The 13,114-nt window shown below is 59.6% G+C and overlaps 1 protein-coding gene across 1 annotated transcript; it reads right to left on the bottom strand.

The window, feature by feature from the left end:
• Positions 1 to 77: 77 nt before the first annotated feature.
• On the bottom strand, positions 78 to 9,835 carry IKBKE (inhibitor of nuclear factor kappa B kinase subunit epsilon). The gene is made up of 20 exons (XM_057400685.1): positions 9,697 to 9,835; positions 8,862 to 9,002; positions 8,501 to 8,630; positions 8,162 to 8,343; positions 7,889 to 8,049; positions 7,243 to 7,353; positions 6,807 to 6,986; positions 6,309 to 6,511; positions 5,811 to 5,875; positions 5,641 to 5,732; positions 5,093 to 5,194; positions 4,288 to 4,363; positions 4,093 to 4,205; positions 3,801 to 3,877; positions 3,560 to 3,599; positions 2,585 to 2,686; positions 989 to 1,085; positions 585 to 688; positions 399 to 470; positions 78 to 266 (listed from the first exon to the last, which is right to left on the bottom strand). The coding sequence occupies exons 1-20, from the start codon at positions 9,781 to 9,783 to the stop codon at positions 233 to 235; spliced, it is 2,169 nt and encodes a 722-aa protein (XP_057256668.1). The 5' UTR covers positions 9,784 to 9,835; the 3' UTR covers positions 78 to 232.
• Between the last annotated feature and the right edge of the window lie 3,279 nt (positions 9,836 to 13,114).

Below are 13,114 nucleotides of genomic sequence, written 5' to 3'. Positions count from 1 at the left end.
TAAAAGGAAAGAAAAACCCAAACCCTCTCATTTTCTGGTCAAACTTTCAAAGGTTCAGGGTGTTCAAGCCACTCAAAGCTGGCACTGGTGAACGGTGCAAAAGTGCTGGAGGGGAGAGGTAGGAGACAGAGAGCTCCTCCAACATGAACATCAGACGTCTCCATCGCCCTGGACCCAAAGTGCTGCGAGTGTTCGCCGCTGTTGGCTTCAGCAGCCGCAAGCTCACCACGTCTCAAACACCAGGGGCTGGGGCAGCCCCACGTAACCTGCAGGAACAGAACCTGTGCTTGCGCTCCCCATGCTGGAACCCTTCATGGATACCCATGGAGCCCACCCGGTCCCACCGCCCCATCCTGGGGTTAGGGGCAGGAGCAGCGTCCCTGCACGCTCTTACTCACCGCTCGATGATGCTGTTGTTGAGCTGGAGATCACAAGTTACTGACCTCATCTGCTCCAGGAGCTCCTGCATCCTGCCAGGGACACAGCCACCCCTTACCGGTGCTGCTCAGCCTCCCATTCCCTATGGGAGCAGCTCCGGCAGCTGGAGCGCCCCATGGATCGCACACGGCAGGACCTCAGCTCACCGGAAAGCCATGTCCTGGTGTGCCTGGCTCCCAGGGACAGGGGAAGGAGCAGGAGGAACCGGGGCCAAGCTCTGCTGCTCAGGCTGGAGAAGCCTGTCCAGAGCCTGCGGGAAGGGAGAGGCTCAGCAGCCCCCCAGGCAGGGGGTCTGACCCAGGGCTGCAGGGCTGGACCCCGGTCAGGCAGTGCTCAGGACCAGTGGTGCCGCTGCCAAAGCTCTTCCCCATTCCTTGCTCAAATAGGGAAGATCTTCAGTGTGGATCCCCCCCAGAGCACTGCAGCAAGGTGTTCAGAAGCACCCTGGTGGTCCCTGCTTAACACACGTGCTCAGGCACAGGGTGGGCAGGGTGTGAAGGGGGGGTCTGTGCAGCAGCACCCCTGGGTGGGACCCCCCATGGGCACCTACGCTCTGCAGGCAGTCCTGGCACTGCATCATCTCCACGCTGCAGGCGCTGATGCGGTTGCTGAGCCTCTTCAGATGTTTCTTTATCTCACAGACTTTCCTAGAAACAACAACAGAATTCCCAGTTGACGTTCATCGGCAGTGTGGATCCTTATCCTGGAACGGTTCGTTTTGGAAGGGGCCTCAAAGCTCCTCCAGCTCCAACCCCTGCCACGGGCAGGGACCCCCTCCACTGGAGCAGCTTGCTCCAAGCCCCTGTGTCCAACGTGGCCTTGAGCACTGCCAGGGATGGGGCAGCCACAGCTTCTCTGGGCACCCTGTGCCAGCGCCTCAGCACCCTCACACTAAATGGTTCTATTTCTTTAATAGAGTGTATTTCTGTTCTAGTTCTGTGTGGTTTAATCCAATTTACTGCTTTCTGCAAACCTTCCTGGATCGAAGTTAAAGCCCCAAAGGAAAGCAAACGAGTCACAACAGGGCTGCAAGCGCGGCTGCAGCTCTGCTCATAGCCACCATAGGCCAGGTTATCCAGACACCACCAGCAGCAAAGTCCTGAGGGAGAGTGGGAAAGGGAGCTGCTCCTGCCGGCCACGCAGCAGGAGGGGCCTCAGCTGGCTCAGAATAGGTTCGGTTTGGGGTAATAAAGGAAAGGCTATTTCAGGTGCACGGTCCCACCTCCAGCCCCCAGCCAACCACCTCCAGAGCTCAGCGCTGGTGCCAGCCCAGCGCAGGACAGCTCAGGCTGGAGGCAGAGTCAATTATAGCCGGGCAGGGGTGACGCACGGTGCCCCTTCTGCAAGGGCAGGAAACCAGGCACAAAACCACTCCGGCAAAACACAAGGGACGCAGGGACGGGGCAGGGCTGGGCAGACGCTGCCCCCTCCTCCTGCCAGGGCATTCCCGAGCACCCGAGGCAAATCCCACCCTCAATTCCCCCCCAGGCAATTCCTGGCTGCTCCGTGGCAGAGACAGGGACACAACCTGGGGTCGGTTCTAAAGCACTGCGGAAAATCCTCCTCCGTACACGCACACCGGCAGCCCAGGGGAATGGATGCTGCTCTAAGAGCAACCTGGCAATAGAAATCCAGTGTCTGGAACATGCCCTTCCCCTGCCTGCCTCCCCTCACTCTGCTCATGGCTGCAATAGGCAGAGGACTGCGCTCAATCACTGCGAGGCACTTTGCTCCCTGCACTATTCCCCAAGCACCCTTTAACAGGAGATCATTCCTCCTAAGCAGATCTCTGTCTCGATGGCAATTTTGACCTGATAAAATAACCTCTCCCCATCAGAGAGTGAAGAACCCAGAGGCTTAAACTCCAGCTGCAAGTTTAGGGAGCTTTTAAAATCAATCCACTAAAACAACAGGGCAGGAATACATGGCATGGGATAAGAACCAGGGTCTTATTACCCACTGAGGAGTCCTTCCGCAGCAGTTACTGACATCATCCTCTCCATCTGCATCTCAGTGCTCAATTGATAAGAGCACTCTGGAAGCCTTGGGATTTGTGGGCAATACTTAATGCAATATCCCTGCTCCCATCCCAACCATGTCCAGAAACCAGAGCCCTAAAACCTCAGGAGAAGGCTGGGGCTTGTACCTCATGCTGCTGCCATGGAGGGCCAGGGCCTCCTTGTACCGTTCCACACAATCATCCTGGAAAATCAAGAGCACCTTCCTGGCCAAATGGCCTAAATTCACCCTAAAAGCAGAAAAAAGAGCAGGAGAACACTGGTATTGCCTTAAATGTATGCAAATGAACATCACAGTTCACATGGCAGGAGACCTAAAGCTGGCTCCTGAATGGAGAAAGAGGGGCTGGATGCTCAGTAACGGATTTTGATGTGGGTCTGCATCTATATAGAATCATAGAATGGTTTGGGTTGGAAAAGACCAGTTTCCAACACCCCTACCATCTACCTCTAATCTAATCTGATCTAATCTATATCTACATCTCATCCCCATCCCAAGGGCACTCCTGAGAAATCTTTGCCTTGGACTTTAAGGCAAATGCCCAAGTGGAGATTGAAGCTTTAATTAAGCTTAAGGAGCTGCCTCTTCAGTTTCAGCAGCCCTGGTATGTACTGGAGCGTGCATTTGATTTCCTGGTTGTGCTAAATTCCCCTGATTTCAAATGGAAGCTAAACGGAGGATTTTTAAAGGTACAAAAGCCATCAGACGCTTGATTTCCAGTGGAAGGTGAGTGGATGTGAAGGCAGGGACACTTCCCAAACCAGCATCTCAGCAAATACACGGCCACGAGCTAAGCACTGTGCAGGCAATAGCCTGAAATGTGCTTATCCCCACATCCCAATGCAGGGAGTTGGCCCAACACCACTACCCTGACCCCAGGTCAGGGGTTTTCTCACCTCTTCATCAGAAATAGCTTTTAGCTTAAAGCCTTTGCTGTGAAAGGTCCTGCATGGATGAACCACCACCAAACCCAGTCCCTCTCCCAGTGTTAGCGACCCAGGAACATTTTACATCCCACTGGGATTCAAGCAGACACCCCCCCCACATCTGCCTAGCCACAGTATGGGGCAGGTCCTAGAAAGGGGAGAGGGCTGGGACTTACTTATCCAGCTTGTGTATTTGCTCCTCGTTGTAGCTCAGCCCTGGGGAGGGAAGGCAGCACCAGTCAGCACAGGCTCTCCTGTTCACCACCCAGGGAACGGGAATGGGCATCTTCACACCACAGAGCTCACCCCAAGGCTCTGCAGGGCAGCAGCCCCTGGGACCACGGCCACAGAGAGCTGCAGGGCCCCAGTTCCCCACCGGCTCAGCGCAGGGATGTTCCTGCCATCCCAGGGACTTACGCAGGCTGGTCCTGGCCTTCCTGAACTGCGTGTAGATGAGCTGCATCTCCTCCAGGCAGCACTGGATCCGCTGGATGCTGGAAGAGGGACGGGGAAGGGGGAATGAGGCCCCTGGAGAGGGGTGAAAATAGCACTGGGGGGAGCCAGCCCGGCCCTCAGCCTGGCTCCAGGTATTACACGTGCGTGCACAGGGCTCTTAGGAGCTGTTTGCAATGGGGGCTGTGCATGGAGCGGTGTCTTCTCCATCCAGCAAAGCTTTGGCAGGGATTTCGGGAATGCTGGTGCCACAAACCTCTTGTCTTCATGCACTTCCTGCCCCTGCTTCACCAGCTCAGCCAAAACCCCATCGAGAGCCCCTTGGAAGACAAAGATGCTGTGAGAGCACTGGGAGAGCTCCTCGTCAACCTGTGGAGGAGATGGAGAGGTTGGGGCTGGCTCTGGATGCTCCCCAGCCCCACACGGAGCTCACCCCCTGCACAGAGCTCACCCTCTGCAGCCTTGTCTTCACCATGGCCACGTCCTTCAGAGCCAGCACCCCGCTGCCTGCAGGAGCGGCCTCGTACCTGGAGACAAGGAAGGATGTTAGGCAGGGTGTGAGGCAGAGGCACAGTCCTGTGGTGGAGGCAGCATCCGAGTCCCTGGGGTGGTTTGTGTGGGCAAATAACTGCGCCCAGGGCAGCGGATCCGAGCCACAACAGAAGCGTGGATCCGGTGCAAACTCACCCGATTTGTTCCCAAATTGTTCACTTCATCCCCGCTGGCTTTGCACCAGCTCAGATGTTGTGCGTTTTCTGCCTCCCTGCAGCTGGCATGAGAGCAGAGCACTGAGCAGTGCTGGCTAAGCAGAAATAGGCTGCTCCAGCCCGTGTTGGGAGGGATGGATAAGCAGCAGCATCCAGCTGCAGCATCAGTGCTCTTGGCACTCCAGCCCTGCGTTATCCGGCTGAAGTCAATGGGAACCATGTGTCCCTATCTTTTTAGATGAGATGGAAATTAAGAGGCTTGCTAAATGGAAAGGAATAAAAGATCAGCAACCCAGCAGCAAAGAACGCTCTGCTGCAACAGGACTGGAATGCAAACCAACCATGGGATAGCTTAGAGAAAACAGGGTCAGCTTTTCCTGGGGCAGCACGGCTGGGAATGGGTGCCCAGGACAGCCAGGGCTTTCCTTGTCATTCAGCCCCATTGAATGTCATTCAGCCTCTTGAATGGCATCTTTGAGAGCCCCATAACTCATCTGCAGCAGCCGCAGCCCGGCGCCTGCATCCCTGCGGCTGCAAAGCCACACTTACAGCACGGGGGTCTTCACCTCAGGGAGCTGCAGGCAGGAGAGCACCGAGAGAGCCCCTGTCTTCTGCTCCAGCACCCTCACGCACTCCGTTTTCAGGTTCCCACTGCCAAGAGAGGAAACAGCCCATCCAGCACTTCCCAAGAGAGGAAACAGCCCATCCAGCACTTCCCAAGAGAGGAAACAGCCCATCCAGTGCTCCCCAGCAGCCCGACCTCCATCCCGGGGCCAGGCGCACAGGGTTAGGATGGAGCTGATGCCTCCTCGTGTGCACATGGGATGCTGGATGCATGCAGAGCTGGGTGCAGCTCCTGGGCAGGGGGTCTCACCCACTGGGCACTGTCCTGCCTTGTACAGGAAGGGAACGGGCAGGACAGTGAGAATGCCCACAGAACCATGGCACGGGTTGGGGTGGGAGGGGCTCCTCCAGTTCCAACCCCTGCGCTGTTGGGAATAGGCTGGAAAACCGGGAGTGGTTTCAACCCATCAATGACCTGGGAGGGGCCGGGTCCCCCCCTCCGCACCCGCACCCACGCCGGCCCCAGCACTCACATCACCCAGTGCAGGCCCCTCGCCAGCAGCTCCCGGCAGCGCCGCAGGGCGCGGGCGATGCGCAGGGTCTGGTGCACGGCACCCACCGCGCTCTGCAAAGCAACGGGCACTGCCTCCATCCGCACCCCTGCGGCCGGGGCTCCCCGGGGCCGCAGGGACCCCCCGCCTACCTTGGCTGCTCTGCAGTCGGCCACCACGTCCACCCTGGGCACCAGCTTTGGGAACTCGAGCGCCGCTGGGGAGATGCGGTCAAGGGGCTTTGCGGATGGAGCCCGGAGCCCCGGGGACACCTCACACCCCTAAAGAAACCCTGCAGCCCCGCGGGGTTTCAGGCATGGGAGCAGCTGCGATGCTGCTTAGCACGGGTCTCAGGGGTGGTTTAGACCATGGGCGCACGCAGGAATCGCCTGCGAAGCCCGGTGTGATGGGTGGCCACGGAGCAACAGCCCATGGCAGGGGAAAACTGACCCTGAAACCCCCTAATCCTGCATCCCTCATCCGGCATCAAACCCCTCTACCTCCTGCTGTGCGTTGGAGCCCTTATTGTATACACATACATATATAAAATACATATACCCTTAGTGGACACAGAGATAATAACTTCAGCAAATCTCTCTTACACACCCACCCTGCGTGCCCTGCTCCGCCTCCAAGCCACCGGTACTCACGGTCTCTGTATGTGACTCCTACCACGTCTTCCGGCTGCTCGGCGATGCTCAGCAAGGTCAGAGGGCTGTGCTCCGTGGTCCTGCAGAAGTTCTGAGCCTGCAGATTCGGATCCAGCTCGTAGGGATGCCCTTCGAAAAAGTACTCTTGGTGGTGAGGGGCTACGTTCGTTTGTTTGAAGACAGCATCCAAGAACTTGGTGGTACTGAAATGAAGGAGAAACGAAAGGACGGGGAATAAGCAATGAGGGGAGCGCTCAGATTTCCATCACTTCCACAGCCTGCTGCCCTCTTCTTGTAGCAAAATAGCCCACAAGGGCAGCGGAGCCCCTTGGGCAACTTCCCTGGGGCTCTCTGTGTGCCAGGGGCAACAGCTCCCGTTAGTGTCTGAGCCTGGCTTGCTTTAGGCTGGTTTAACTGCTGGCATTCCCCCAGGTTCACCCACAAAGACGGGGCTGAGGCTCCTGAGCTCAACTTCTAACCCAGCCTTGGCATCCTTACGTGTTGTAGGAGTGGATGTAGATGCGGTGGGAGGAAGCCTGTGGCAGGCAGAAGACGTCCACCACGATCCTGGTCAAGATGTCATTGGTCTCTGCAAAAAACTGGTTGAACCCCCAGCATTTCCTCTGATCCACCTCCAAGATGTTGGCCAGGATGGGAACCAGCTGCTCCTTCAGCCCCCTGCGGCAGCAGAAGAGACGTCTGCACATAACCCTGAGCCACAAACGTGCTGAGCACGGGGCTGGGGAGGGATGCTGAGCTCTGACAGAGCTGCTCCCCTGCCCTGCATCCCTTTTCCCTGCCTGTAAAGCAAAGGCCTGGTCTGAGAGCTCCGACATCCGCAGGTGAGAAGCTCGTTCCTGGTTAACCCCCCCTGTGCTCTGCGAGCACCCCCAGCCACGGCACCAGGACGTGGGCCCCGAGCCCGGGCACTCACGTGGAGAGGCGGCAGGTGAGGGGCAGCTCGTAGCTCCACGCGATGCTCCCGTTCTCCTGCTCCTGGACCCCTGCAATGGCTCCAGGAGGCTTCTCAGAGGTGATTTTGTACCTGTTGAAGGGAATTGCCTGCAGCTGAAGCGAGCCAAGTGGTGCCTGTTTGGGCACTGAGTCCCTTGGGCTCAGCAGAGAGGGAAAGGGCAGAGATGGATGGGCTGGGAAAGAACAACATCCACAGAGGTAACAGCTGGACTTGAGGATCTTAAAGGTCTTTTCCAGCCTGGTTACTTCTATGAACCTGCTCTAGTGGAAGGTGTCCCTGCCCGTGGCAGGGGGTTGGAACTGGATGAGCTTTAAGGTCTTTTCCAACCCCAAACCAGTCTGGGATTCTGTGATTCTCTTCCAGCTCCAAAGTCGGGAGAATGCATTTTGAGGGTAAATGTGATAAATGGGGCACGGGTCCTTTACATGCTCACTCTCCACGGGCTACACATCAGGTTCTATGGGATTAAATGAGTTGTAAACTGCAGCCCATGGACCTGCAGTGCTGCTGGCGTGCACCGAGCCACAGCCACATCACCCTGCAGCCCGCAGGGTCACCTCCCGCAGCGCAGCCCCTGGTGCCCCGGGCTGGATGCGGTCCCTACATGGCCTCCTTGTTCCAGCGCGAGCCCCCGAAGGGGACGAAGGGGAGGCTGCCGGTGGCAGCGTGGTAGAAGGTGACGCCGATGCTCCAGAGGTCGACGGTGACACCGTAAACCTTCTGCTGCGGCTTGCGCAGCACCGCGCGCTCGTACATGTCCGGGTGCTGCAGGGGAGACCGAGATGAGCTCTGAGGCAGAAGCTCTTCCCTGTGAGGGTGCTGAGGCGCTGGCACAGGGTGCCCAGAGGAGCCGTGGCTGCCCCATCCCTGTGCTCACCAGGTACTCCTCTGTCCCATAGACAGACACAAACTTCTCATCATCGCCCAGCTCCCGCGCGGCCCCAAAGTCTGTCAGTTTATAGATGCTCTGCCCATCTTCCCCCAGCAGCCGCATGATGTTGCCTGGTTTGATGTCTCTGTGCACCACGCTGTTCTCACGGAGGTGGTTCATCCCTGCCACTGGGCACACGGGAGGGGAGGGCTTTGTTCAGAGGTAGGAATGCGGGAAGAGATGGAGCTGGTGCTCAGCCCGTCCATCGCCAGCACCCCGAGGTCCCCACTCTGCAGCCTCCCAGCTCCAGGCTGCGCTCACGGTGATGGGGCGACCCTCACTCACCCACGCACTGCAGCACGATGAGAAACTCGGACTCAGCCAGGCCGAAGGTGTTCTCCGGGTCCTCCAGCACGCTCAGCAAGCTGCCCCCAGAGCAGTATTCCATCACCAGCACCTTCTGTTTGCTGCTGCCCTGCACGGGGAGCAGCCCTGAGGTCCCCCCACTGTCCCCCACTGAGCTCCACCCCTCCCTTGGCTGGTGGGTCCCTGCTTGGACAAAGCAGGGCTGGAGGGTGACAGGGGACAACAGAGGCACACAGAGTGCTCCAGTGCCACCAGTGCTGAAGGGCTGAGGCTTGGTGTGGAGGTAGAGGGAGGAGGAGGCAGCCCAGGGGCAGGGTTTCGGGGCTGGGACCCCACTTACCGTCTCCTCTACAGCAAAGAACTTGACGATGTTTTTATGGTTCAGCCTCCTCAGCATCTCAAACTCCCTCATCTGGACCTCCGGGGGCCGCCGGTAGCTGACGCTGTTAAAGACCTTCACAGCGACCAGCTCCCCCGATTTCTGGGAGAAGAGGGATCAGAGAAGGAGGGAGCAGGAGGTGGCACCATCCATGTCCTGAGCAGCTCCATCAGCTCCCTCCCTGCTCCCGCACCCGCTGGCGATGCAAACTCCACTGACACTGCAAGGCGCGGGCATCTCGCAGCCCTCATCTCTGCTGTAAGAGCCACCCCGCTGCTCCTCACCACCCTCTGCTTCCTGCCCCTGCTCATTCAGCTCCAGATCAGGTTTACAGCAGGGGCTGAGGCCGGGAGCGCGCAGTGGGACGGGGCTGGGTTCAAACCCTCCTCAACGCTGCCTCTGCCGCCCCGCCGAGCAGGAACTTGCTCAGTGAACACCAAAGCCCGGGGGTGCAGCCCTGGCGAGTGCTTGCACGAAACATGCAAATGGGCAAGGACGGGGCCTTCGGAACCTCTGGGCATTCCCCCAGAACAGCTTCTTCCTCCTGCGATGCCCGGGAATGCCGGGAGGGGACCTGCCCCAGAGCACCCCAAAGCTGCTCCGCACCCACTGACCCGAGCTGGAGCCCCAGGGAGGGAAGGAGCCAACCGAGAAGCGAAGTTAAAGCCCAAAGCAGCCCCTGGAGCTCCCGGGGGACAGCAGAGGGGGCAGGGGCACCCCCACCACGGGGCAGGAGGGGTGGGGGCTCGGGGCGTCTGCGGGTCCGGGTTCTCCCCCTCCTTCCATCCGTACCCACCTTGTTGCGGGCTCTGTAGACGGAGGCTGTGGCGCCCTGGCCCAGGCAGTCCTCGGTGCTCCAGAGGTAGCTCGGGGTGCTCTGCATCTCCAGCAGCGCTGCCGCAGGGGGGAAGCACAGGGGTCACCCCTCCGGCGCCCGCCCCGCCACGAACCCCTCCTCGCACGGCCGCGGGCAGCTCCCCCCGCGGGCTCCCGGCAGGGCCGCGCATGGACGGGGCCGTGAGCGCAGCCCCAGCCCTGCCCTGGCGCCGGGAGTCGGGCGCAAAGAGCAGAGCGAGAGGAGCCGCGATGGGGAGGAACCTCCCCGCCCCGGGAGCACAGCCCGGGGGAGGCCGAGCCCGCCCGGCAGCATCCGCGGGAGGAGGAACCGCCGCTGCTTCCTGCTCCGGAGGAAGCCGCTCCCGGTGCCGCGGGGCGGCAGAGGGAGCTGAGACGGGGCTGGAGCAGGGTCTGCACCTTGGGCACCCAAACGGGGCTCCCCCAGCGCTGGGCTCAGCGCTCAGCCCCGGCACAGAGACCGCATCGCACCCGGCTCTGCTCCTGCTGAGCCGGGCCCTGGGGTTCAGTTCCAGCCCTCCCCAAGAGCCGCTGCTGCAGTTACCGGTCCAGAGGCTTCTGCATCCGGCCCCGGGGCAGCCCCGGAGGCGGTGAAACGGCTCCGGGCACAGGGCAGGAACGGAGGGAGGAAGCGGGAGCAAACGGAGCCAACGGCCCTGCCCCAGCCGCAAACACCCCCAGGCGCTAGAACAAGGATGAGGTCCGGCCCTGGCGCCTGCAAACGCTTCCCGAGGGTCCAGAGAGGAGCAAAGGTGGATCTGGGACATTCCCGAGCCACGGCGCCAGCATCGCTCTCACCGGGAGCTCCGCGGCAGCGGGATGCGGGATGTAGAGCGGGATGCGAGATGTAGAGCGGGATGCGGGATGTAGAGCGGGATGCGGGATGTAGAGCGGGATGCGGGATGTAGAGCGGGATGCGGGATGTAGAGCGGGATGCGGGATGTAGAGCGGGATGCGGGATGTAGAGCGGGATGCAGAGCGGTATGCGGGATGTAGAGCGGGATGCGGGATGTAGAGCAGGATGCGGGATGTAGAGCGGGATGCAGAGCGGTATGCGGGATGTAGAGCGGGATGCGGGATGTAGAGCGGGATGCGGGATGTAGAGCGGGATGCGGGATGCAGAGCGGGACGCAGAGCGGGATGCAGGATGTAGAGCGGGATGCAGAGCGGGATGCAGGATGTAGAGTGGGATGCGGGATGTAGAGCGGGATGCGGGATGTAGAGCGGGACGTAGAGCGGGATGCAGGATGTAGAGCGGGATGCAGAGCGGGATGCAGGATGTAGAGTGGGATGCGGGATGTAGAGCGGGATGCGAGATGTAGAGCGGGACGTAGAGCGGGACGCAGAGCGGGATGCAGGATGTAGAGTGGGATGCGGGATGTAGAGCGGGATGCGGGACGCAGAGCAGGATGCGGGATGTAGAGCGGGATGTAGGATGCAGAGCGGGATGCAGGACGTAGAGTGGGATGCGGGATGTAGAGCGGGATGCGGGACGCAGAGCGGGATGCGGGATGTAGAGCGGGATGTAGAGCGGGATGCGGGATGCAGAGCGGGATGCGGGATGCAGAGCGGGATGCGGGATGCAGAGCGGGATGCGGGATGCAGAGCGGGATGCAGAGCGGGATGCGGGATGTAGAGCGGGATGCGGGATGCAGAGCGGGATGCGGGATGCAGAGCGGGATGCGGGATGCAGAGCGGGATGCGGGATGCAGAGCGGGATGCGGGATGCAGAGCGGGATGTAGAGCGGGATGCGGGATGTAGAGCGGGATGCGGGATGTAGAGCGGGATGCGGGATGTAGAGCGGGATGCGGGATGTAGAGCGGGATGCGGGATGTAGAGCGGGATGCGGGATGTAGAGCGGGATGCAGAGCGGGATGCAGGATGTAGAGCGGGATGCAGAGCGGGATGCAGGGTGCTCGGAGGGGCCCACCCCTGCCGTGCCCAGCCTCAGGACCTGCAGCTGGGGGTTGTGTCGGGCTGGGGTCGATGTGAGTCTGGAGGCCCCGTCCTCACAAGATGAAGCCTGCAAAGGTCCAGCGAAACATCACTTTGATTGAAGCCATCCTGCTGCAGCTCCGCTGACAGGAAGAGGAAGGGACAGGGTGACTTCCTCAAGTCATTTCCAGCCCTGTTTGCTGCTCCTGTGTCCTAGCACAGGAGCACTGATCTCCCGACACCAGTGCAGTGTGGGTGCAGGCTGGGGATGGGCTGCCCGGGCTGCTGCACCACATCCCTCACTCACCATCGATTTGAGATGCTGAAGAGCTCGTTTCACCCCTCAGGCACCACGGACACTGCAGACAGGAGCAGTTAACACAAGGAAAGGGGAAAGTGAAACCTGTGGGGTGGAAATTCCAGCTGCCAACTCAGCTCTACAGTGAAAGGAAACCAAAACCAAGGGGGTTTTAAAGGCAGAAATCCCAGATTTGGGTGTTTCCTGAGACTTCTGACCTGCTTCAGCTTGGGACAGGGTTGGGGCTGGTGAGGGGGAAAGGCAGGGGGGAAGGAAATGATTAAAATAGTGGATAACACCCCAAAAAGGTTCTCAGGCTGTGAATCTTTCACACAGCTCCTGAAAGGGAAGGCAGCGTGCATTGACACTGGGAGCCCTCGGACATCCCAGTCCGTCCCAGCACTCCCAATGGGTGCGGAGTCCCGCACCTTAGCACCGGGCCGTGCCCATGGGGGATGAACCCCACTGCGGATGCGAATGCCCGGGGGGCAAAACGACGGCCCCGGCCCCAAGCTCGTGGTGAAAGCGGTTGCTCCAGCTGGGGGCAGCAAAGCCTAAGGAATAAAGAGCATCAGCGGCCCTGCCTGCAGCAGCCGCAGCTGCCCCATCCCTGGCAGTGCTCAAGGCCGGGTTGGACACAGGGGTTGGAGCAAGCTGCTCCAGTGGAAGGGGTCCCTGCCCGTGGCAGGGGCTGGAGCTGGAGGAGCTTTAAGGTCCCTTCAACCCAAACCACTCTGGGATGATGCTCACCAGTGCCGGTTACCATTCAAATAACCCTGAGGATTCCCCAGGCTGAGGAAGGCCCCTGAGGACCATCCTCACCCTCCCTCTCCTTCCACCTGCACCCTGGCTCTCACTCACACGCGCTCCGTACATCACGCAGCAGCATCCACAGGTCAGGATTTCCACCATACCCAAAACATTTATTTCTCCAAAACTATTGCTAATGACAATGGATACATTGCGTTGCCCCAGGATGGATTCAACATTTCCAACACGTTTACTCCTAATACTGTACAATACTGTACCAAAAGGAAAACAAAAAAAGGGATGTACCTCCATATTGTACAGAGTTCTATATACAAAGTACAACTTTACACAGTTTAATATATACACCGTATATAT

This window comes from Pezoporus wallicus, unplaced genomic scaffold, assembly GCF_028554395.1.
Source record: "Pezoporus wallicus isolate ANWC-B61680 ecotype Strahan unplaced genomic scaffold, APGP_CSIRO_Pwel_v1 scaffold_7736, whole genome shotgun sequence".
Lineage (NCBI taxonomy): Eukaryota > Metazoa > Chordata > Aves > Psittaciformes > Psittacidae > Pezoporus > Pezoporus wallicus.
This window is presented reverse-complemented; position numbering and strand designations above follow the sequence as displayed.